At 39.7% G+C, this 24,423-nt stretch overlaps 1 protein-coding gene across 1 annotated transcript in view; it reads right to left on the reverse strand.

The window, feature by feature from the left end:
* Window positions 1–24,152, reverse strand: part of PDSS2 (decaprenyl diphosphate synthase subunit 2) — a 120,206-nt gene extending 96,054 nt beyond the window's left edge. The window contains exon 1 of the mRNA XM_065631304.1: window positions 23,695–24,152. Within this exon, the coding sequence (XP_065487376.1) occupies window positions 23,695–23,921 (227 nt within the window). The 5' untranslated portion in view covers window positions 23,922–24,152. The remainder of the gene's footprint in view (window positions 1–23,694) is intronic.
* Window positions 24,153–24,423: the final 271 nt, after the last annotated feature.

The raw sequence follows: 24,423 nt of genomic DNA on the forward strand, positions 1-24,423 counted from the left end.
TTTTGCTTTTGTGGTGCCATGAAAAAAAAGACACTGTTGTGCAGCTAAATACATGATAAAAGCATTGAAAGAATTTACAGAATTTTCACTATAATGGCCACTGTGGGTCTGTGTTTAACATTTATCCACCTCTTCTCATGGATATTTTTGTTTGTTAAATGGGATACAAAAATGACACCACTTTTGTAAGTGTAGATTATCATTTAAAGTGAAGCACCCAAATGAACACCCAAATTAATTTCATGAAAACTTGGAAAGAATCAGTTACTTACAGAGAACAGAAATTTTCCCATTAAAAACGTCCTTGAACTCTACTAGATCCAAATGTCCATTATATAAGTGTTTTAATTCATATGGATCCATAGATGTCTTTGGAGTTTCCAAGCACAGTAGTCCCCAACCAGGAATCTCTCCTCTGCTCCCAGTCAGAGCTCCTCACTTTTTCCTTTTGGAAAGATGTTGCACAAAAAAACCAAAACAAACAAACAAACAGTGATGAAACAGACTAAAGTGTCCTAACGGAACTGATTCCTCCCCTCCATAAGGCACCTGACTTCAGATGGAATCATAGACTCATCATAGAATACCAGGTTGGAAGGGACCACAAGGATCATCTGGTCCAACCTTTCTCGCCAAAAGCACCGTCTAGACAAGATGGCCCAGCACCCTGTCCAGCTGAAACTTAAAAATGTCCGGTGTTGGTGAATCCACCACTTCCTTGGGGAGATTATTCCAACGACCGATTGTTCTCATTTTGAAAAATTTCCCTCTTGTGTCCAATCGGAATCTCCCCAGAAGTAACTTGTGCCCCTCATCTTTTCCATGTGACTCCTTGTAAAAAGGGAGTCTCCATCTTCTTTGTAACCACCCTGTAAGTACTGGAAGATGGTGATGAGGTCTCCCCTAAGCCTTCTTTTCTCAAGGCTGAACAAGCCCAGTTCTCTCTCTCAGCCTTTCCTCACACGGCAGCTTCCCAGTCCTTTGATCATCTTTGTGGCCCTTCTCTGGACCCTCTCCAGCCTGTCTCCACATTTTTTGTATTGCAAGGACCAAAAAGGCAGCAAAACACCGTCGCATCAGGCCACAACTCCAAGGTACAGGGTTTCTTGGAGGGCTCTAGATAAAGTAAATGTGACTGCCTTAATTTCCATCTGAGCAGGGAATCCATACAGGGTTTTTCTTGACTCCCAGCCACAGAGCAATCTTCCACTTTTATCAGCTGGTGCTTCTCTCTTTGGCTGAGTGAAAGTTTTGTATAAGGAGAGTGGCCCTACACTAGAAAAAATAATTCGGCGTCAGGACTTTCACTACCAGCAGGATTCCTGCAGCCAGGAATCAAGTTAAAATTTTAAAAAAACAAAACCAGAAACCAACCTAGAAGGCACCTGAGCTAGTTACAGCTAGTTAGTTCTTTCTTTAACAAGAAAATACAAAGAGGGAAGAAAAGTCTCAAAGAAGATAGGAGATAAAAACAAAACCCTGAACACAAAGTTTTCACAGTCCAGGCAGGCTCTTTCACTGCCACGAAAGGAAAAATAACTGGTTTATGTCAAATTATCTTAGAAGGGTTAAATAGTAAAATCTTCCATCTCCCTCTACGCTCTTACCTTTGAATAGAAATATCAAAATGTTCACAACTTAAGCTGCAAGGACACAAGCACCCTACTGTATAGATTCTTTTAAAAAATGTTACTTTATTCATTGCAATCCAAGTACAGCACAGAACAAGTCACGAATATATATGTATAGCTAACTTAAAAAACTAATTATTGGTCCTAATAACTTCTACAGTGACCCTCTGAAGCTCTCACATATAAAGGGATATAGAAAGAAAAACATTCACACAAATACCTTAACATAAGTTTGGTGCCCTGCTAATATAAAAGTTTCCAATAGCTGTAAAAATACTATCCTGAGAAGTGTTTTAAGTTTTGCTCTTTGGTTTGCCCAGTAGGTTTATATCTTAATAACTGACACGATGTGACAGACGTTCAGCGTGACGCGTGAGGATTTAACTACGCTGTTCCCATTGTGAACAGGAACTCGTTGTTGCGCTCTTGCAGGCGGCACTGAAAACCTTCCCCACTGTGTCATTCCGAAGGACTAATCATGTCACTTAAAACCTAGAGGAAAGCTTTTCTAGTCAAGTATCAACTTTGGCATCTGCTTTTACTCTTTCATGCTAATTCTAACCTTCACCTTTCGGTGCACATCCATTCATAGGCAAATTCTTTTTGAAGAAAATCGTTCCAATTAGAGGAGATTTGGGGGCAAAAGTACATACACACGTTTTTATTACAAAAACTTGCCTAATGGAATTATTCTCGTCTCCACAGGCCCTTGGAAATCAATTATTGAGAGAAATATATTGAGAAAGAGAACATATACATTCAGCTAAAGAACAGTACACACTTCGTTTAGCATCCCCTTTAAACAATGAAATATCTTCTGGTCTGCCCAAACTGCTCCACCAATCTCAAACTGTTAATGATTCCTACTGAGTTCTTAATAAGCAACAGCAAATAAATACTGATTTCTGTTAGACTTTTAAAAGATTTGAATGGACAATTTATTTTTAATGAAGCAGAACTGATGTCACAAACTACAACCTGCTGTTTGATGCTTTTCTTCATCCCTGCGTGCTTTCTAAACACCAATAATATTCTAAACCAAGATGGAATCAAAATAAACAGGACACAAATGAAAATGAAAGCCAGCATTATTCTGCAGATTATATTACTGTTACAAGAAATGGACTGATGCTTAGAAGCATCTCATTCCAGATGCTCCTGTATAAGCAGACTCTTGCCTTTCAAATGTGAAAAATGATTAAGTGCCCAATGGCAACCTTCCCATAATTTGTTCACTTAGCATCAGTACCATTTCCATACACCCTTGCTTTTTTATAATGTCCGATCTACATCAGATGTTCCCTTTCATAATTTTGTTTTCCATCAAAAAAGGACAGAATAAAAGGCACAGCATTCCTAGGAGAACTCAAGGCCTGTAATCTACTTGTTTAACATTCATCTTGACAAAGACTGTGCACTAGCAATAATTACAACACTTTTCCTATTTGTTTTCTTTCCTCTGGTGGCTTGTAGGAGCAAAAATTCACTTCGGAATTTTAGTTTTGGTCTGGTCCAACCAAATAATTGATTCAGAAATTGTGAACTTCTTACAATTCTGAAACATAATACTAGGTTAATTAGGCCATAAAGGCATAGTCTTTCAATCACACACACATAATTCTATTACAGCTTTTTTCTTTTTTTTTTTTTAAACAAGAAAAGGCTTACTTACAAAGAAAGTCTTTACATAGTAAGGCCTTTGCCTCTTCCTGTCCCTGGTCCTACTAGAGGGCTTCTTTCACGCTTGAGAAGATCACCAGAACAGCCTCATGAGTAAATATACTCTTTCAATACTGAAGCCACTTTACTAACCCAGCTTCTGTTGTGGAAGTTTTGGTGTCCTCTCTCTGACAGTGCATCCATTTGAGAAAAAAAATCTGCTCTCTTGGGATTAAGAGAATCTCTCTCGATTCAGGATTTTACAAGACAAAAGTACAGGACCAACCCCATATGCCTGAATTACCATCATATGCCAAATCTCCACTTCTCCAGCAACAAAGTTCTTGACGGACCTCTGATCTCAGAAATATTTCCCTGTCATATCCACTTCCCTACTCTGATCCAAGCACTCCTTTAAATAAAGTGAATTTTAGATATTCTCACAGTTTTAGCTGAAGTAGTGACACCTGTAGACCTGAAACACTATCAGCATGCATCATTCACCTCTCTCCTACACAGCTCCTCAAAAAAACATCCATTGAACAAACTTTGCTAGCATCACACAGAATGCCACAGATTGTACTTTCTGAGACATTAATTTCCATATACTCATTATAAAGGCTGTCCAAGGCAACAAGCTCAAATACAGACATTGACATAGTAAAAATTAACTCCTGACAAACACGTAAACGCACAGGCTGAAATTTTTGTCCCAAGTCAAAAACACTCAAAAAATCTACATGGTTGACTTTCTGTGTACAACAAATACCTATCAGAAAACTGCCCAATGCAGGCTGAAGAGGTCTTTAGTCCCACGAGGTCCCTCTGGAAAGAAAAGTTTCAGAGAATGCTCTGCCACATATGATCTTCACCCCAAAGGTGAAGTATTCCAGAAAGCCCAGCAAGCAGGCACAGCTTTCTCCTTGCAGCCTCCTGCAGCTTTTCACAGACACTGAACCCCAGCCAGCAAGCACCCTGAAGATTAAGGACCAACACCTTCGCTTGCTACTCCACAGAATGTCAACATAGAAAGGCAGATCAGATTCAACTTGTGGCAGCCAGTGCTGCTGAGATGACATACAAGATAAGCCTAAACCAGCTGGAGCTTCTGAGGAACCACAGGCTTCATGCCTAGGAGTATCCCATTACAATAGGCAGGAGGAAAGTGACGAATAGGTGAGTAATTGAGGTCAGGTCAGCTTCTGACAAGGGAGAGTTTCCCCATCACCAAGGAGCAAGAGAAAACATTCTTTGTGAATGCAAAGCTCTGGCAGAGCAGATGGGAACGCTCCCAGGTGTGCTGCTGAAGCCACATGCCGAACTGTGGGTATGTACTTGTAACCAACGGCAACTTCATAGGGCTTAACTATTTTCCAGATACTATCAGCATTATCACCACTGTCTTACCCACATTTGGTTTCAGCTTACACTGCCCCTCTCCCAAAACCCCACCTTTGATTCTTCTTGGTTATTATTTATATCCTTTCATGTATATATCATTTGTCTACTGCCAGCACATGCTTTTATATTCAGCTTCCCTACTGGCCTGTGCAGAAAAGAATTATTTTCTAATACCACAAAAAATAGACCTAGCAGAGGAGCTGAAGTTTTACATCATTATTTCCAAGATGTACCTTTACATGAACGCCAATGGAAGGAATATTAGGAAAATATTTTGGGTCCTTACTCCTCTCTGTGGAGACAGTTTTCAAAAAGGAAGCAGAGCCAAAGGGCCAGTCAGCCCAAAAACAGCTCATAGTGGAAGCATGATTTTAAATAATTGATATTTCTTTCCAGAAGTCTAAAGAAAGGCAGCTTGGTTAAGCCACCTGCTATTGCAGAAGCAGAAGACAAAGTGTGTGGAGAAGCCTCATGAGGTGGTGTATTTCTCACCCAACAAACCTAATGCCTCCCACAAGCAGAAAACAAATCACATGAACATTGTTAAGAAGCTCAGCATGACAACTCGTGTTTCTTCAGGTTTTTTTGAAGGTGACACTTTCTTGTTTTCTTACCAGCCACTGCAAACTACCACCCAAATTTGTGTTCCCCTTCATTCCCCGCCTGTTGCAGTGGTAACCCTGCAGATGGCACTAGGGGCTAAGAAATTTCTTTCATATTTTTCTTATCGGAGGCCTTTTACACTTCATTAATTTCATGTTCATTGAATTGTACTGTAAAACCCATCCTTTAAGCAACTTGATTATTTCACATCTACAAAATTTACCCTTTCCTCCTGCTGTACCTATCAGATCTCTTCAGAAATTTCAGAAAAAACCCCACGTTTATTCATCAAATATAAGGCATTCATAATAGACAATATAAAATAATGGATGGCTAATATAATTAATTTAAACAAAATGGCACATTTTACAGAGGAAATAAATAACAAATTCACATAACAGACAAAAATGCGACTTTAAACTTAGGATGGTATGATGTTGCTCCTTCGAGATAACCAGAAACTGAATTCATTCAAACTTCATCTTTCATGTCTTTTATGAAGCTATTCCTATAAAATTTAAAATTCACTGTTCCCGTAATCATCTGTGACTTGATTATCTCACAGGATGCAGTAGACTCATCTGAATTGGAAAGATGCTTTTCTTCTTGCTCAGTGCACCTTTTTTAGCTAGACAGATGGTACAGCAGAGAGTTAAGTATCTGACAAACAGCTGGAAGATTTTAAGCATCCCACTTACCCTGTCTGGGAGGGTAGCTGTTCTCATCGCAGCTTATCTGAGATTTTTCAGACAAGGTATTTAAAAAATAGCATTGAAATGCCTTTAGTTCCTAAGGCAACTTAAACTTCAGAAAACATGTAGAGGTGACTGTGCACAACCTTGGCTATCCTTAAGAGGGAAACAGATCTGTAAGTTTCTCTTTTTATGGCCAAGACAAAATTAGTTGTTAAAATATTCACAGCATATTTGACACCTATTCACCTCACAAGGCTACACAGCCTGCAAAAGACAAACGCATCCTTTCCTACACTTAGCTCTGTATTAAGATGAAATTATCATGAAACAGAGGATTTCTACGGCCAGACATGTACATGGAACACCCACAGTTGTGCTCCCTACAAACTGGATCCTGAAGTGAAGGGGTAAAAAGAGAAAATCTATACACATGCCTGAATTCATGGCTTGACATTACTCTTTGTTGCCTGTTTGTAGAACAACATTAATAAATGAAACCCATCTGTAGTGACAGCAAAGGATGACAACTAAAATATGCAAGGCCATTCATCCGTATTTTGGAATCAAGGGGAGAAACTGAGAACTGTTGAAGCTTTTTTCATTTCAGTTTAAAGGAGAAACTAGCAGAGAACCAGAGGAACTACATGAGGTGCCTCAGAGTTTAGAAGCTCAGCTGCTGCCTCAGACACCAGGGCAAGGGTGTCCTTACAGATTGCAGACACAAAAAGGGCAGCAGTAGCTTCTCCACAACAAAGCAGCCTTGCTAAGGAACCTATATATTAAGGGTGTCAAACTCATTTTCACTAGGGGCCACATCAGCCTCGCAGTTGCCTTCAAAGGGCTGAATGTAATTTTAGGACTGGATAAGTGTAAGAGTAGTTACATTTCTGCGGTCCTAAAATTACATTCAGCTCTTTGAAAGTAACCGCGAGGCTGATGTGGCCCCAGGTAAAAATGTTTGACATCTTTGATATACATCATGCATTGAGAGTACACGTCAAACCACCTCCATCAGTGAATCAGATCAGCCCGAGAGAAAACTAATCCAAAATGAAGACACCACCTGTTTTTCCTCTTTTCCTGGATTAACAAATCGCAGCAGTTCACAGAAAGGCCAGACCAAGGCAGTACCTGATGCACCGGCAGGAGCAGGGAAGGGAGAGCGTGACCTCTCCCTTCAGCAGCAAGAGCCACCAGACCAACCCAGCCGCTCTGAAACTGCGGTCCCAGACCTCTCTGCCCAATTCTGCTTCTTCCGCTCAACACAATGAGCCGCCTGTTAAAACCACCCCACTGCATCACTTAGCAGCCAAGCAAAACAAAAAGATTTCTTGCATGCTTTCAGAACTATTCAATAGATCCAGAAAGATTTTTTTCAGTTAATAAAACTGTTTAGCTGCAAGTTTTCCCCGAATCATTAAAAAGTCAAGCATCTAAAAATTTGCAGAAGCGTTCGTCATTTTTGTGTAGGTGCAAAGATTTTTTTCCTTCCACCTTGAAATTATTTCCCAGAAGAGGTAATTAAAACTCAAACAACAATAATATGGCAGTAATAAATATATCTTATGTAGTTATTCTACATATAACAAACGTTCTTGATACTAAATGGGGAAAATTAAAAAAAATATTTGATTTATTTCTGAACTCTGGTAACTATATGGGTTTATAATTTCTGACACAGTAGTCTGATACAAACTTCACCATCCACAATATTCCTCAATTTCAGTACAGCTTTCATTTATCCTCCAGGAAAAGGAGATTCATATTTCTTGGGGATTATCCTGCTCTCTCCCACTTTGCTACAGACTTTTTTTTTCCCCGTCCATAGAGCTCTTTTGAACCAGAAGACTGAGAAGCAAAATGCAACGACTAAGGCAACAGGAGTAAAACTTTTCAGAGCCCACTATACCTCAGAACTTCCCTTGCCAACGGAAAAGCTTTGCAGAGTTGTAGTATCTCTACTCCAGAGATTCAAACTGCAAGAGTTGTTACAAGAGTCAATACAAGATTTCAGATGAACTACTAAATCCCTCAGCAAATCATGAAACTAAAATTGAAGTTACTTCACTACAAGATAGAAAGCTATTACACCAAATATTTGTAAGGCCCAACAGAATAGGAAACATTTCCTATTCCTGTGTCCAAAAACATTTTCAATAAGCTAATGCTTTATCATTCGCGTGTTCAGACACCGCCATCACTTCTGTATTACGTCAAAGCTTTAATTAGTAAAGATTCTCCTTCCCTATAGGTCTTCTAGTATATTATTTGCATACCCGTTCAAATTAAAAAGAAGTCATGTTGCATTCCTCTATGTATCATATGTTCCCTGAAGATTAGTATGAAAAACGCTAAGTATTTTGAATTTTGACAGGTATACACTGATGCTGGAAAAGGGCTGTCAGACCGTGCGTGCACAATACAGACGTGTACCTCAAGACAAATAAAGTTCATGACCTGCTGTCCATAAGTGGAGCTGCTAGTCTGCTGAATTACATCTTTCTGTTGTTTTCAATTTAAAGTGATGAAAAGAGCACACATGGTGCTTAGCTTTTACAAGCACTACACAGCCGAAAACCTCTTGAAACCACTGGAAAGCTCTGGACGCAAACTGGAATCATTTCAGATATATTTCTAACAACCTCCCCATGAGCAGCCCTTAGCGCACACACTCCACCGGCCTCCTCTTTAATCTGACTTCTGTAACATACTCCTCTTCTCCTCCTTGAAATCCATTGGTTTCTCAGCCTTCTTGATTCCTTCCTCTCTCATTAGCTGCTTCTCTAATAATTTAGTGGTAACACTCCTGCTCTCCACATGCTAGGAAATCTGTCAGGACCCTTATCCTTTCCGTGAAAAGCTACCTTGCCCCTGGCTTGGCACGTTCCATCCATACTGCCCGGCATTCTTCTTGCCATCATCAAGCAATCAAATGAACCTTAGTTTCACCAAAACTGAGCTCCAAACTTCTTTCCCAGAAGCCCTTACTCTTCTTATTCTATGTAATTTATTCCAGCTGTTAATTGAATGCGGTATAATTAATAGCAAATTAAAAAAAGATAAATGTCACCAAAAAAAACACAACACAGCACAAAGCAGCCCAACCACACAACAATAAAACCCAGCTCCTTTTCAACACTTTCATCAGCAAACAGAAGTCTGCACCTAGTGCATTCAGACCATTCGCCTCAGGCAAGCGAGACCTCTGCATGGTATGCCATCATTATTTTGTGTTTTAAAAATCATCAGTAGGGCACACATCCTTAAAATAGCACAGAATATTGTTACCTGGAGATTACTTTCTGCCTCAGTCTAAAAACGCGTTAGGACCACTTGTGCATGAAGCAAAAAACCAAATAAATCAGGTTGGATGTAACTTTCTTTACAAATGAAATAAAGGAAGACTTTTTTTTAAAAAAAAAAAAAAGTATCACAGGATGCCATTAAGAAGTTCCCATTTACTTAGCATCATGAATTTCAACATTTTCTGTAAATACTGGTTTCACTATGTGACATCCCAAACTGTTACTGTATTTCAATATTAATATCTTACAGTTATACTGAATTTGTAACAATCAAAGCAATCTTATATCATTTGCCATCAGAAAAATTAAGCATTTTCCAAGTTAACTGCAAGTAGCGCTTGAATGGAGGACTTCACAATAGCTGATGGTAAAAATTAAAAAACAAAACAAAACAAAAAACCCCACATAACGACCCAAACAAACAACAAAGTGAAGTCTGTCAGCTGCACACCTTCACAGTCAAGTGCCAACCACTTGCTTCCTACCATACCCAACTACACGAAAAGCCTCAACCTTCACAAAACGCAGTTACGCATTTAAATTTTGAATTTTTCTGTTAATATTCCAGATCTTGCATGCTGGTAAGCATCAACCCCAGGCTAAGGCACATTTTTTTCCTCCTCAGGGGGATCTTCAGAGCATGACAGAGTAGGAAGCAGAAGATGCATGTGTGTTCTGACCCCATGCTCCTGCCAGGGCTCTGAGCCCACATCCCTCAGTGCTGCTGGGCACAGAAAGTTGCCACAATTTGCCCAGGAAAAAAAAAAAAAAGAAGAAAAAAAAAAAAAAAAGACTTGCCAACAGTCACACAGGCAGAATGAAGAACTCAGTCCGGGCCTCTTTCATGAGAGGCCAGCACTCCAACCATCAAACATTTAGGGGAAAAAAAAAAAAAAAAAGAAAAAAGAAAAAAGAAAAAAAAGCCCAGAGTACACACCAAATTCAATAACTGAATTCATCTGATTTAGTATCCTTTCCTCAACAGATATCAAAAATGAAAATACATAAGAAAATTTTAATTACAAGACAAACACTTTGCTCTCTACCATCGGCCACAGACACTGAAATACGGTATTCTGGAAGATTATTAGGAAACCAAAAATTTTAAGATTTTAGAAAGCATGAAGGGAGGGGGGTGGATTTTAAAAGTGAATGTTTTAGTGATGTCTCTCCCATAAGTTATCGTAAGAACATTCTCACAAAATAGTCTTTGCTTAAGGCAATTTCCTCTCCCCTTTGATTCTGCTCTTCAACTAGCCTCCAAGAAAATTCTTTGAAGTAATTAACACAATTAAAGGCAAAATGATGAAAGCTAGCTTAAAAAAAAAAGAGTTTAATGACTGAACTCTTTATCCTACTTTATTTTACGAATGTATCTTTTATCATAACTTAAGACACTGCAAAATAAATTGCAGCTTGGCAGCAACAGCCACACAAGGCAAAACACCCAATTTAGGTGTATTATTCCCTCTTTTTAATAAATCAGTCTCAGGCTCAGTTTAAACACATGCCAAATATGACCTAAATTTATCCCATCTTCAACAAGTAATCAGACTCAACAACAGGAGAACAAGCATTGGTTCAATCCCCACAGCCCATAAGCAACAGACAAGGTTACCTTTTCAAAATTGCATGTAGTTATATACACATACAATAAATAGTTTAAACAAGGGGAATACCTACTGAATTCAGGATATGAAATTAACACCAATAAACCTGTCTCCCTATTTTGCGCATTGTGTACAAAAAATTTGTATACGTGGTTATCAGCACCTCCTTTAGCTACAGTAAATACCTGCAGTCCTCGCACCTTCCCAAAGCAATATAATTCAATGGGTCTTAATCTTTCTCTTTCACAGCTGACAAGAAAATATGTTCCTGGTGATATATACTAATTGTCCAAGTTGTTCCCTGAAATGCTGGACACAGACCAGAAATCAAAAGCAAAACAGCAGTCTGTTCAGTGGAGCAGCATACAACAGCCCATTAGAGAATTATGCAGCAAATATTCGTCTTCTCCACTGCTGACATAGTAAAAGCTCCTCAGGGAAGAGCTTAACTCACCTGTAACTTAATTTAAAATTTAAAGATTTAAACCCCCAAGTATTTAATTAAAATAATCTAGATCTCTCATGAAAGAATAATTCATCATTCACAGGGGAGTGAAGAATTTAAAATCATTTGCATCAACAAATGATGATGTTTTTGAAGTAATTTAATGCAAAATTCCATTTTGAAATAAAACTACATCAGGTATGGAAGCACAATAGGCTACTCAGAGTTACACTTCCTTTTGCCATACCAGCCTGCACACTTCTGCCTTCTGCGTCTCACTAGTAAAAACAAATAAATATTCAACAGTTTGTGAATTCAGAAAAATCATAAATGGGGAATTTAGGGCTAAGAGATAGCTCTCCTCCTTCTAGCTCTCTTTCTAGAGCCAGACCAGCTCTGAAAGGTTTGTTTAGGACTCGGCAAAGAAGGAAAGGGTTTCTCGTTCTTGATACAGAAGTGTAAAAACATCTCCAGATTACTGATAAGACAAGGGTTAAACATACGTAAGGTCTGAGCATCTGCTGTCTTTAACAATACATGTTTAGAGGGAGAAAACAACAACAAAAAAAATTGAACATCATCATGTCCCGAAGTGGGTTTTTTTTGGTTGGTCGAGTTTTTTAAATGTGAAGTGTACAGTTACACTCTCAGTAATTAGCAACACCTTGCACAGGTTTGGTATGTTTGCATTACATTCTATAGCATGCCAACATTCATTCAATGTAAGTTTACAGTGTTAATATATATTCAGTCTTCACCGTTGTGTTTTCTTGCTTTTCTAATAATTATAATGAGAGCTTATATTTGTCTCCAGATTTAACATATGGGGTACAAATCTTTAAAGCCTAAAGATACTACTTCATACAACAGAGACTGTTGCTTTCAAATTCCTTTGAAAAACAGATTGAAAAATGTTTCATGAGGTCTAGCAGCAGTAGCTGGTGAGCATTTAAGTTATTTGTGAGCTTAAACAGATTTTCTTCCCATCCTCAGGACAACGCTTCTTCATCTCAATAACACTCACTATTATGGTTCCTTGTCTACCTCTCCTTTTATCATAGCCAGAGAAAAATCAAGACACATGCTTAAAGAGCAGACTCCCTAAGGCATACTGGTGTGTTCATGCTTCCCAAACTGCTCAGTAAATAAGACTTGTTTACACAGAGCTTCACCACATGAGAACATGAAAACAGCTTTCAATATTTAATATCCACACGCACAAAAAGGTAATCTGAAGCAGTGGTACATCCAGGGACAACATATTAATCCAGACTTGATATTTCTAACAAGTAAGTCACCTGGCAATTAAAATAGAAGAGGGAAGAAGAGGGAAACTATTCTAGTTGTGAAGACACCTCAGCTTCTGTTTGCAATGTTTAATTCTCAGCAGTTACCTGAAAAAGGGGTTTTTTGACAAAGTAACTGTTAGGAAGATTGTATATCCAAAAGAACACTGAATTGAGGATGAGGTCTGTCAACATTAAGAAATCAAAGCTCTAAAATTAAATTGCATTCAGAGGAGCCAACTGCATGCACCCATCTTATAAAGCATAACACCTGCACAAGTACAGCAAGACATAACCCATTTCTGGGTCCACACTCTGATTCCGACATAGAGCTGTGCTGCCGGCCATTCACATTCACAGTTATTAGACATGTGCTGTGGTCACAAGCTGATTCTTTACAATAGATTTTAAACTAAAAGAAGGGAGATTCAGGCTAGACATGAGGAACATATTTTTTACAATGAGGCTGGTGAAACACTGCCACAGGTTTCCCAGAAAGGTGGCAGATGCCCCATCCCTGGAGACATCCCAGGCCAGGCTGGACGGGGCTTTGAGCAACCTGATCTAGGTAAAAGACCCAAAGTATTCAAGGGAACTCCTAAAGACTTGAAAATAGAAAAGCAAATGAGAAGGTAAACATTCAGTTAGTGTTTTATTTGAAAACAAAATTCAAAGTAGGAAAACCTAACAAAGCTTCAGCTCTTTCAAAATTTCACGGGAACAAGGATGGTCAAAAAAATATATTTCCCCCTCCATCCTTAAAGGTGCATGATGCGTTAGGACATAAACTTCCCCCTCTGCTTCCCCAAAATCCACAGGCAGCAATATGATGCCAAGTGATTCACAAACGAAAAACAAGCCTATGTTTCTGTTGCTATAACATAACATATAATACTCTTTTTTTCCTCTGATGTCATTTTTGTAACATTATTTTGGAATTTGACTATTTTAAAACTTGGTTGCTACAACACATTATAGTCATTACATGGATTCATTTTCTACTTTCCAACTGGCAAGACTATTTGTTTCAGTTTTATGAAGTTATATTATGGACAAAAGACACATAAAATATAGTATAAACTCTAATAGTACAAACTCCTTTAATGCCTTACATTTCTTGAATAAACACGTGGAAGAATGGCTTCCCCAACAATTACCATAAAGGTCTCCGTACTTCCAGCTTCTTCAAGTCTTCTGAGCCTTCTTTCTGTAAATGATCTTTTCACATTATTGCTCCTACTGCCATCTAATTTTTTGCAGAGCCTGTCAATGACTCCCATACTATCTAAACATAGAAATACTCAGAAAGTGAGAAATCCTTCCTGTGGACAATAAAACATGGAGTATATACGTTCCCCGGTATTTGTGGCTTGAACAACTGGGGATCAAGAACAGATGACGAATTGATCTCTCAGCCCTTTACACCTCAGCTTCACCTCCACAAGGCAACACATGTTTGGGGAAGACCTGTTTTTCCTAGATTAATTTTTCATTACTGAAATGTGTCATACCAGACAGATCGACAGTCAGAAGTCAGCTTCTGAAAGAATGATCCAAATATGAACTCCATAACGTAGCACTAACCACACTGAAATCCTTTTAAAATATGTACACAGTACACCTTCATCTTCACAAACCACTTTAAATGAAAAGCAGTTGGGAATCAGAGACAGTTTACTGGGTTAAAAACTTTCTCCTGTATAAGAAACACATACACAGGCTGCACTGATGTATCATAGGAACCTTTATTTTCTAGACTATGAAAATATAAGAATTTTCATAATATGAAAACAAGGTGGTTCTGTCATATTCAGTCTCAAAGTTCAACATTAATTTAACATGAGCACAATGCATTTTTAGGGAAAAAATAATCACTAACAAACATACACGCTAGCACAATCATTGTTCAAACATGCAAGGGAGATGATTTTCCACTTGTGATCACAAAGCTTTGCCTTGTATATTTGACCTAACAAGTATTCCATTTAGCTCTTAACAACTTGAACTTTCTGTTAAGTTTGATTAAAAGCAGTCTTACCAAATCAACTAATTATGGTGCTTCTGCCACTGGCTAATCATTCAGATGACAACCACACACAAAGCGTGTTGGCACAGACCATTACCCTCAAATTGCCTTAATCAGGACTACACATTTGCAGGATGGGTTTACACAAGCACATCCTTTTACAGACCCAGACCTGCTTTGTGCTTGAAATTGATAATTGGTTTTTTTAAAGGTGCAACATATAAGCTATTTCAAGGACCAGTAACAGCATATAGATGTATTAACCCTTTGATTACGATTGTTTTGTGGGGTGTGCTGAACAGGCAATTAATGCAAAAGCTGTCATTCCAGGAAGTTTGCACCATAAGTGTGAAGATCTAGAAAAAATAATGGAAGCTGTTAGGAGGAATTACTTTTTTTTAAAGACTTCAAATTCAATGAAACGAATTAATGCTGAGCATACTTAACGGCAGCCATCAAGCCAATCCATGTTTATAGGACTGTCTAAGTAACAAATAATTAAAAAAAAGAAAAATCTACTTGATCTCAAAGAAAGCTCCTTCTAAAGGGAGTACTTTTTTTTTTTAAAAAAAAAAGGAGGTGGAGGCTATAAGGTTTGCTTGTTTGTGTTTTTTAACTAGAAAAATAAAGCTGAATCAGTAGATCCCAGGTATGACTTCTATCCCTAGCTGGGAGGAAGAAAAGGGGAACAAAACAAACTAGATGTTTACTATACATTTTCATTCTATTAAGAAACAGAGGATTACCTGTAGGCCATTCTCTGTTTTTCCCCAAAAATGAACACAAGCTGCAGAGAACCAACTAGTGCTGTTTTGAAGAAAGGAACTGGAGGAATGAGAAAGCAAAAAGGGAACAATCATCACATGTAATTTAAGCACAAAAGAGACAAGAAAGATTAATGCAAAAGCTGGAGCCCCTGATGCTCCTTTAGGAACATCTGAGGATTGAAGAAAAGATGACTGTGGCTCACCTGAAGAACCTCCAGAACGCTGAATAGGTCCTGGAGTTCCTCAGTACAGCAAGGTATTGAGGCAAATTTCTAAGCCCTATCTACCATTATAAGTAAAATCTAGCTAGGTCACAGCATGTGTTTGATAAAAGCTCATGTATAATGAGTCTCACCAGATTTCCTATATGATCATTTTTTCTTACCTTAAATGAATCTTTCACACAGCAAGAGAGAAGAAAAAAAAATTAAGCTAAAGTGATTGTCAATGCCAGAGAATTGGCAGGGATGATTCAAGGACAGCAAAGCAGCTGCCACAGATTTTCACCTTAATTTTTGTAATAGATCCGATTTTTAAATTCGTGGTGTTCCTTTATAGTCTGTCAGGTTTGTCTCTAGCAGTAGTTCCTTTAGGGCAAGCACTGCAGTCTGCATACCCTGAGGGAAACTCAGACACTCAGACATGGGGCAAAGATATTAATAATTTAAGGCAATGGTCTGCCACCCCTAGGAGAAAGCAATAGAGTAAGTACAAAAACATCTAATTCCCAAGCATAGGTTTGTCCTTTGTGAACTTCGCATTTTACTGAATAGATTTACAAAGTGCCATAGACAACACAGTGTTACTCATGGTTTTTGGAGGTGATCCGAAAATGCTCACAGTGACTTGTTAATGGAGTCTCCCACTACTGCCAGGGTCTCCAAAACAAGGAGAGAAGTCAACTGGGAGGCAGGATCAACAAAAAATGCAGCGGAGGGGGGAAATACCTCGGGTAGGGGAGAACACTTTTCGCAAGCTACAAAATATAGACATCAGAAAGAGTAAAAGCCCTAGGAAAAGTACTTTTTCCTGTATTTTTGCTAGGCAAGGAAGTTAATTTATCATAGCCAAATAGAAGATTGAGTGAAAACCATTTCCAGTAAACCAAATAGCAATTTTGACTGTTCTATGACATGGGTTCTCATTTGTGCCTTATATAAAGGCATATTGAGTAACCCTTTTTTGGGTTACAGAAGTAACAATTTTGAAACTACTTCCACTTTTTCAGTACTCTTTCCCTATGTAGAGCAAACATTGACATAACACTCATTCACTGGTATTTTAAACCTGATATTCAATATTCACAAGCATTAGGAATGAACTGTACTTGAAAGCAGAATAGAACAGATGTGAACTTTAAAAACTACCTTTATTATTAAAAGATGCTTAGGCTATTGTGTGCCTAAACTAAAACCAAGTTTGCTCTATGTGTGGCATCCTACATCCTTTTAAGACTGACTGGCACTTGGATCTGTTCATTATACATTCAGTTTCTTTTTTACGTGCTTGAAACCCAAGCTTAAGATATCCCAAGGTCTTCCATTTAATGAAAGTTGTACATGAAATTCAGCTGAAATCTTGAGACTTATATTCCCTATAAAACACACTAAAAATTATCAGTTAGGACAGTATATTAGCTTTCACTGTAAATAATTATATCAGAAAATCCCAAACAGCATCATCACCTACTGAATACACTTCATTTGCTAAGACTACCGTACATCCTGAAACAATACATTCCTCATAAGCACAGAAATCTGGATTTAACATGGATATTTAAATGAGAATCATTGCAAAAAAACAATTATTCAAATGCAAGAGAATGTAACTTGCAGCCTAGCTTTTGCACATCCATACTGCAGATTTGCTACTCAATCCTACTTTGCTTATGGTGGTGAAATATTCAGCAAAACTGTGACCGTATAATACAATTAAACATCTTTTGCATAAATTCTTCCAGACAAATATTATAAGTGAAAGACAGGACAAGAACTCAGCACCACTACAGCTGAAAACTAGCTGTTTATTCATCAGTTCAGCTTCTCCCAACATTTGTAGTAAACCCATGATAGCAACCATGACTGTCTTTACTTCTTGAGCTAGGGTTTACTAATAGAGTTAAACAAAACAAAACAAAAAAAAAGAGAGAGAGAGAATAAAAGCACTGAACTTGAGTAAACACATTTTTACTCCTTCAGGGTGTCTTCGTCACCATAATATAGTCAACTTACCTTGCTCAGGATACTACTGTACATATGTCAGAATTTTTTTAGCTTAGCTTCCCAATTGTTTTTTTAATATACACAGAGGACTGGCTAATATGCTTTACCTTAACTGTACAAGACAATATTTAGTAGTGGCTAACAGAAAACTACAGCAAAGGCCACAGGTACAAGGAAGAACATGGAAGGAATCAGATACAGAAGGAAGTTTCAGACCATACATGAAGCTGCAAGAGTTTAATTTCCTCTGTGTGTTTTTTTACCCGTCAGAGTTAACTCTTCTGCTCTTTGTGAGTTAATTCAGCCAAAATACACAAGAAACTTTTTTTTTGGTGTCTAAGAATGGTTTACTTGATGTCGAGTATGGTAACAGAAACCCCTAGGGAGTACCAACGTGTAAGTCACATAACATGGCGAAGGTATTTGAAGTTACTACTCAAGTCTATCAAAACAGACTGAAGATATTCACAAAACCTAATTTAGCTAAGAGAGAGCAGCCTTTTTTTGCAAGAGAGAAGTTTCTTGATGGGGTGAGTCAAAGCAAGAATTTAACTCCAATGCTTCAATGGGAGCTGTCCTGAGAGCACCTCCATTTCCATCAGCCATACAGAACGCTTCAGGAAACAGTCCTCCTGGACAAAGGCGAACTTGCTATAACCACCAGTATTTCAGTAATTTTGCAAATAGTATCAAACATATCAAGCAGGAAAAATATTTCTACATTTCTGACATCACTACTAAGGCTTCGGCCCAAGCCTGACAGTGTTCAAGAAGAGACTGGACAATGCCCTCAGACACATGATGTGAACTGTGGGGTTGTCACATGCAGGGACAGGAGTTGGACTCGATGATCCTTGTGGGTCCCTTCCAACTCAGGACATTGTATGATTCTTTCTGCAGAGGTGTCCTGCATGCCAGCTTTAGAGGTCTATCCTTCCAGAAGTCCAACAGATCCCTGCAGTAAACATAGGAAATGACACAACTGCTACCTCATTGCTAACCTGACAGGTATTCTGACCATGGTTATAAAAATCACATCTCTCTACCACAAAAAAATATTTTTCACAAAGTGTTATGGCAGGCTGAAAAAAAAAATAATTAGTGAATGCAAATGTGTTTTAACTTCTGATCCAGCAACAGCAAGAGAGGGTCTTTACACCTGCAACGTCTGATACAGATTAAGAAATTCAGTAAAACTTAAAAGATTGTAGTAAGTTTTACTTTTAGAAGCTGTACATTGACCAGACCCTCTGCTTGTCACTTTGAGTATCCAGCTGCTGGCTTTTTTCAGAGCAAGTTAACTCATTAGCCACTGCCAAGTAAATAACAGACACTTCCATTTTTCTAGCCGAGAAAAAAAATAATTAATTAACATTTGAAACAACTTGCTAAAAAGCTACTCATAGTCAATCACGGCAACTACAATTATTTTTAAAGGAGATAGTTTTAAGGACATCATTCTGTTAAGACAAAATATAAATCGGCCATAACAATTCCATCAACACCAACCTGGAACGAATCCCTAGGTCTAAGCTGAAATCAGTCATCCACACAGGAGGACAAATGCACGCCATATCTGAAGTTACAAGATCCGTGTTACTGCACTGAGCCATTTCAAGCTGACAGAGAAGTAGAACTATCAGGAAATGAATGTTAGCAGACATTTTAACCAAAAAGCATGTTATCTTGAACCTACTCTGGATTGCCTTTTATGTTTGGTGCTTAAAATGGCTAGAGATTTACAGGGAACAGGCTGTAACAAAAAAATAGTCTATCGAGGCTTTTTATTTCTGCAATAACCCAGGAAAACCGTAACTAAGTCTAGTCAAGCATTTATCACCCACAAACAATTCTGACAGAACTAAAATGTAACCATTCCTCCCACATGCTAATGACAGAATGGCCAGAGCTAAATGGCATCCCATAATAATTTTACGTGTATGAAGTGTTCCATTTCATTTAGTGATATTATAAAAGTGATGCATTGGCCATAACATTTACTGTTTACAATCTGCAGCAAGCTATACCCTTCTCAAGGGAGATTAAATAATCAAGTAAACGTTATTCACACTGTGTATTTGAGAAAAGTAGATCGCTATGCCAATTACAGATTCTTTCCTATATTAAAAAGGCTGTATGTTAGCCTAGAAAGGAGGAGGAAAGAGAAGAGAGAAGACTGGAGATTTGTTTTGAGTCCCAACTGAAAAGGAGGTCATACGTTCATGTATTGAAAAAGTTATCCTTTAGTCCAACAAAGCCTGAAGAGGAAAAAATTTTAAATGTTTGTTTTGAGTATCTGCTGAAAACATTTCATTATAGGGAAAGAAAACGGAAAGCTCTGAAAAACCATACAGTGATTCACATGACTACAAACAGAAAGATCCAGAAGTAGTCAGATTGCAATTTTATTTCCAGAGTATCCATTAGAGGTGAATATTTTAATGATAACATTTGTTTAAAGTATTCTTTATTAATCTTGCTTATGCAGCATTTTCCACCCAAAGATCGCAGTGATCGATATAGACTGTAATGAATTATGTGTAACACCCCCAGAAAACAGATGCTACATTATTTGTTTTACAGATAAGTAAATGCAAGTATGAAAAATTAAGTGACTTGCCCTAGTCAGAGAGCCAAAAGCACAGCTGTGAATATAATCCAGATACCCCAGCTTCCAATGATCTGTTAACCACTAGACATTAGCCTTTTTGAAATGAAATGTAACCTTTGCCTCACATTTCACCCTCTTTCTAACAAGTCTGGCAAAGCTAGTACTGAGGATGTTCACTTCATGTGGCTGACTTTTAAGAAACTGAAAACTTAAAAAACAAACAAACAAACAAAAGATAAACTGAACTTTACCACAAGGATTACAGAACTCCCAAATCCCCTCACTGCAGGGCTCAGTTACTCGTCTCTGCCCTCGCAAGAGCAGAGTCAGCAATAGCTCAGGGATTTAAAGCTGCTGGCCAGGCACAGGCTTGGGATGAGGCACTGGGGTCACTCATCATCCCAGAGGAGCACCTGCTGCAGCCCTGATTCATGGCAGCCACTTACACCCCAGAGCTGCCACAGCCGCATCCAAACAAGAGGAAGAAACGGATGGGATCGTCAGAGAAACCTACACTGCCCCAACAGCTGTTCCTCCACGTCCTGGCTCACGTGGACAACCATCTTTAAGGTGCCTTCTTTAAGGCTCTCAGCCTTGTGACCCAACAGCCTAGTGACCCAAAGCTCAGCAAAAGGTTAAAAATGCTCACCAGTACTCCTGTTACACAGAAGGCTTTCAGTGTGGTGGTAGTTACATCTTACGCTGTCTCAGCTCAGAATCTACTCCGCGCAGACAAAGCAGAGGGTTTTCTACCAGTGCTTGAGAAAGCCCTCATGGCCTGAGGAAGACTTCAAAGGCCAGCAAAGCATTCAGACAGGGAGGGAGGGTAGACACAAAAACACCCATGACAAAATGCCACCAGTCAAAGAAGGTTACAGAAAATGAGTATCACTTAGAGCAAGCAATCATAATTTGATTGTCACCACTTACAACCTCGAAAACAAATTAGTAGGAGCTTGAGAAACAGCACAGGCAATTAATCCACTTTACTGCACAGATTTTTCAGATGTTCTCAGAAAAAGAAAACTCTCTTCAAGTGTTGCAATACTTAATAGATGTATACAGTATTTATGCACTCACAGTCTAAAAGATGAGAGTTGCAGAACACATCAATCGTTTAAGTTCTTCAAGAAATCACCAAAGAACATATTTTAGATTCCTATGCTTCAAAACATTTGCCTGAACGCACACCAGGAAACCAAAGTTACTTTATAAGCATGAGTAGCGAGGCAGAGATTTAAAACATGTATCTAGCATTGAAAAATCAAGACCTGTTTCCTAAACAGCTATGGTAAGTCAAAGACCCTTAACTAAAATCAATCACATTTACAGTCAAACATACAATAGCCAAATTTCAGAAAGATATTATTAAGATTACTCAGAAGGAACAAGGTCAAAATTCACCTTACTGCAAAATCATACTCTAAGACAAGGTAAGGTACAATTTGTGTACTAAAACTTGTCAGCAGGAAATTAACTCTTCCTGTAATAGAAAGGTCAAGGCCATTCATTGGAAATGCATCTGCGAGGAAGCCTTTGCAAATACCAGTGAAGCCAAACAAGAATATTCAAAATAAGGGCACACAGTTTCATGTGAGTAAATACTGACTTTTGTTTCCAGCACAACACATCAGGTTAGTAGTGTACTCTGAAACATATACTAATTTAAAAAAAATGAATGGATTCAAGCCTGCCAACCCTGTGCATGATTATATTCCTATTGGTGTTCCACAAGCCACAGGCTCACAGAATTAAGCCTGAAGCAGCCACTTAAAAAACCCCCACACATCATAGCTCCAACCATGCCTCAAAACACTGTATTTAAACTTATTTCACAAATAAACCAGCAACTACTACACATTGAACATACTCTCTAAAGCTAACACTGAAGCCCTGTTTTAGCACTGCAGGTCTCTATGATACTTCTACGACTGCAATGGAAGCTAAGAGCCCAAATACTTGCGCTTCGGTCCTCCTATTGCCCGTATTCCATCAAATGACCTTAAAATTGGATCCAAAGGCAGAAAAACATTTTTTTTTCTTGTCTCTCCTCTTAAAAAAGAAAAATAAAAATATTTGTTGAGCTTATAATAATATCACAACCTGCATTTACAAACAACAAAATCCCCTCCACCAGTATTTTCTAACCTCAGGTATTTTACATTTTTACTAACAAGTTGATTTGTTTCTTCCAGAAAAGTCCACTTAAAGCCAATATCTAAATCTTCTTCCCCCAAAATAATATTTCTTTAAAAAGCTATGTTTGTCCTGTGTACTCCTTTTGTTCACTAAGGACAACTAGATTTAGAGACAGAGTGCTTGAAAAACAAAACTTGTTTTTAAATCAGTACACCATAATTGTGGAGTTGTCAAGGTCCACTACACACAGCTACAATTTTTATTCTTTAAAAGAAAAGCAGAACATTTGTTGTGAACAAATGCTAATTTGTTTCACACCTGTTCAAAAATATTAAACTTGGGTTCTGTTAACATTACTATATTTGCAGTTACAGGAAACACAGTTCTATCAAACAAAACACACCCAACAAATCCGCCCCTCCAACCAAAACAAAAAAACCCACAACCCAATGCCATTGGAAAAACTGCACTATTTTTTAAACGTTTTATGGTTCAAAAAATCACTGCCAATCGATTCCTGTTTTACAGTCAAAGAAAACACTGTCCAACCATCCCAACTTCTGCTTGTTGGCAGGAATGCACGTCTTCCATCAGTTTGCCTTAAAAACGCAGGAGTGGATAATCAGCCTAGCAACTCTAAAAATCTCAACAATATACAAAAACTCTCAGCTCCCAGCTGGATATTCCAAAACACACCATGTTTTCTAAAGCTCTTAGTAACAAAATACACAGTTCAGAGCAGTGACATTTTGAACTTTTATTAGTTCCCGTGTTTTTTCCACTGGTTTCCTCCTAATATAGTCCTTAATGTAAAAAAAACATGTAACTGTTAGTAAGACTGCCATACTTCTTCCATTATCAAGGGATATTTTGGTACATCGCATGGTGAGATTCATTTGTCGCACGTGGCACTACGATGAAGGAACTTTGGGATGGCAGAGGATGACCAAAGGGAACACGTGTTGGGGCAAGGCTACACGGATCCGGGAGCCGAGAGCTAATCGCCCACGCAAACACCAGGGCTCAAGGTGTCCCGACTCGTGACACCTCCACGGCCACCCCCCGGGCACCTGAGGCACCCATCCACCCAAGGGACCGTGAAGTGATGGCGACCACCAACCCGAGCCTCAATTCCTGACAACAGAGCCCAAAGCGTTCCCACAGGTTCTGACAAGCCCCCTAAGGGCTACTGGTGGATTCCGCCCCGGGGCCGAGACCCCAACACCCCCAGGCCCGAGGCCCCAGCACCCCCGGCCCCCGCAGCCCGGCTTCCCCCGGCGGTGCGGGCGCTTACCGGGCGGTGTCGAGCAGCGGGTGCTTGGTGCCCACCAGCTTGCGGACCTGCATGGCGATGTTGCTGAGCTCGTCGCTCAGCAGGCACCGCAGGCTCATGAAGGACGTCGGGTACCCCACGATCTTCTCGGCCTCCGACACCACCTGGCTCCAGGGCGGGCCGCCCGACGCCACACCCCGCAGGCCGCCGGCGCCGCGGGCCCCGCGCCGCAGCAGGGAGCCCCACATCCCCACAACGCTGCCCCGGGGAGCGCCCGGCGCCGGCTCCTCTCTCCCGTTACTCGCCCCGCGGACTAGGCGGCGGCGGACGAGGCCCCCTCCTCGCTCGTTGCGGCCGGAGGACCCCCCCCACGCCCCGCAGTCAGGCCCGGGCGGCGGGACCCCGCGGCGGCCGCGCTGCCTGCCCGCGTCCCCCCCGGCGGCGCGGCGGCGGCCGGAGCGGGCTCATGGTGCGCTGGGGGCAGCCATCTTGGCCGTCGTAAAACACGCCGGGCCGTAAAGTGAGCGCGGCAAGGCTCTGCCTTCTCTCTCTCAGCCGGCTTCCTCGCCTGACGGCAGCGGCCGTTGGGCGGGTAACGGTGAGGAGCTGGCCGGCTCCCGGGGAGGAGGCTCTGATGCTTACCGGGTGCATCTCCTCTTTTTCTTCACCCTTAGCCCTGGGTAAGGGGCTACCCCGTCTCTTTCTTACTCTGTGCTTGTCGCCTCCCGGGGCGGCGTGTGCGGCCCGGCC

This window comes from Caloenas nicobarica, chromosome 3 (assembly GCF_036013445.1).
Source record: "Caloenas nicobarica isolate bCalNic1 chromosome 3, bCalNic1.hap1, whole genome shotgun sequence".
Classification (NCBI taxonomy): domain Eukaryota; kingdom Metazoa; phylum Chordata; class Aves; order Columbiformes; family Columbidae; genus Caloenas; species Caloenas nicobarica.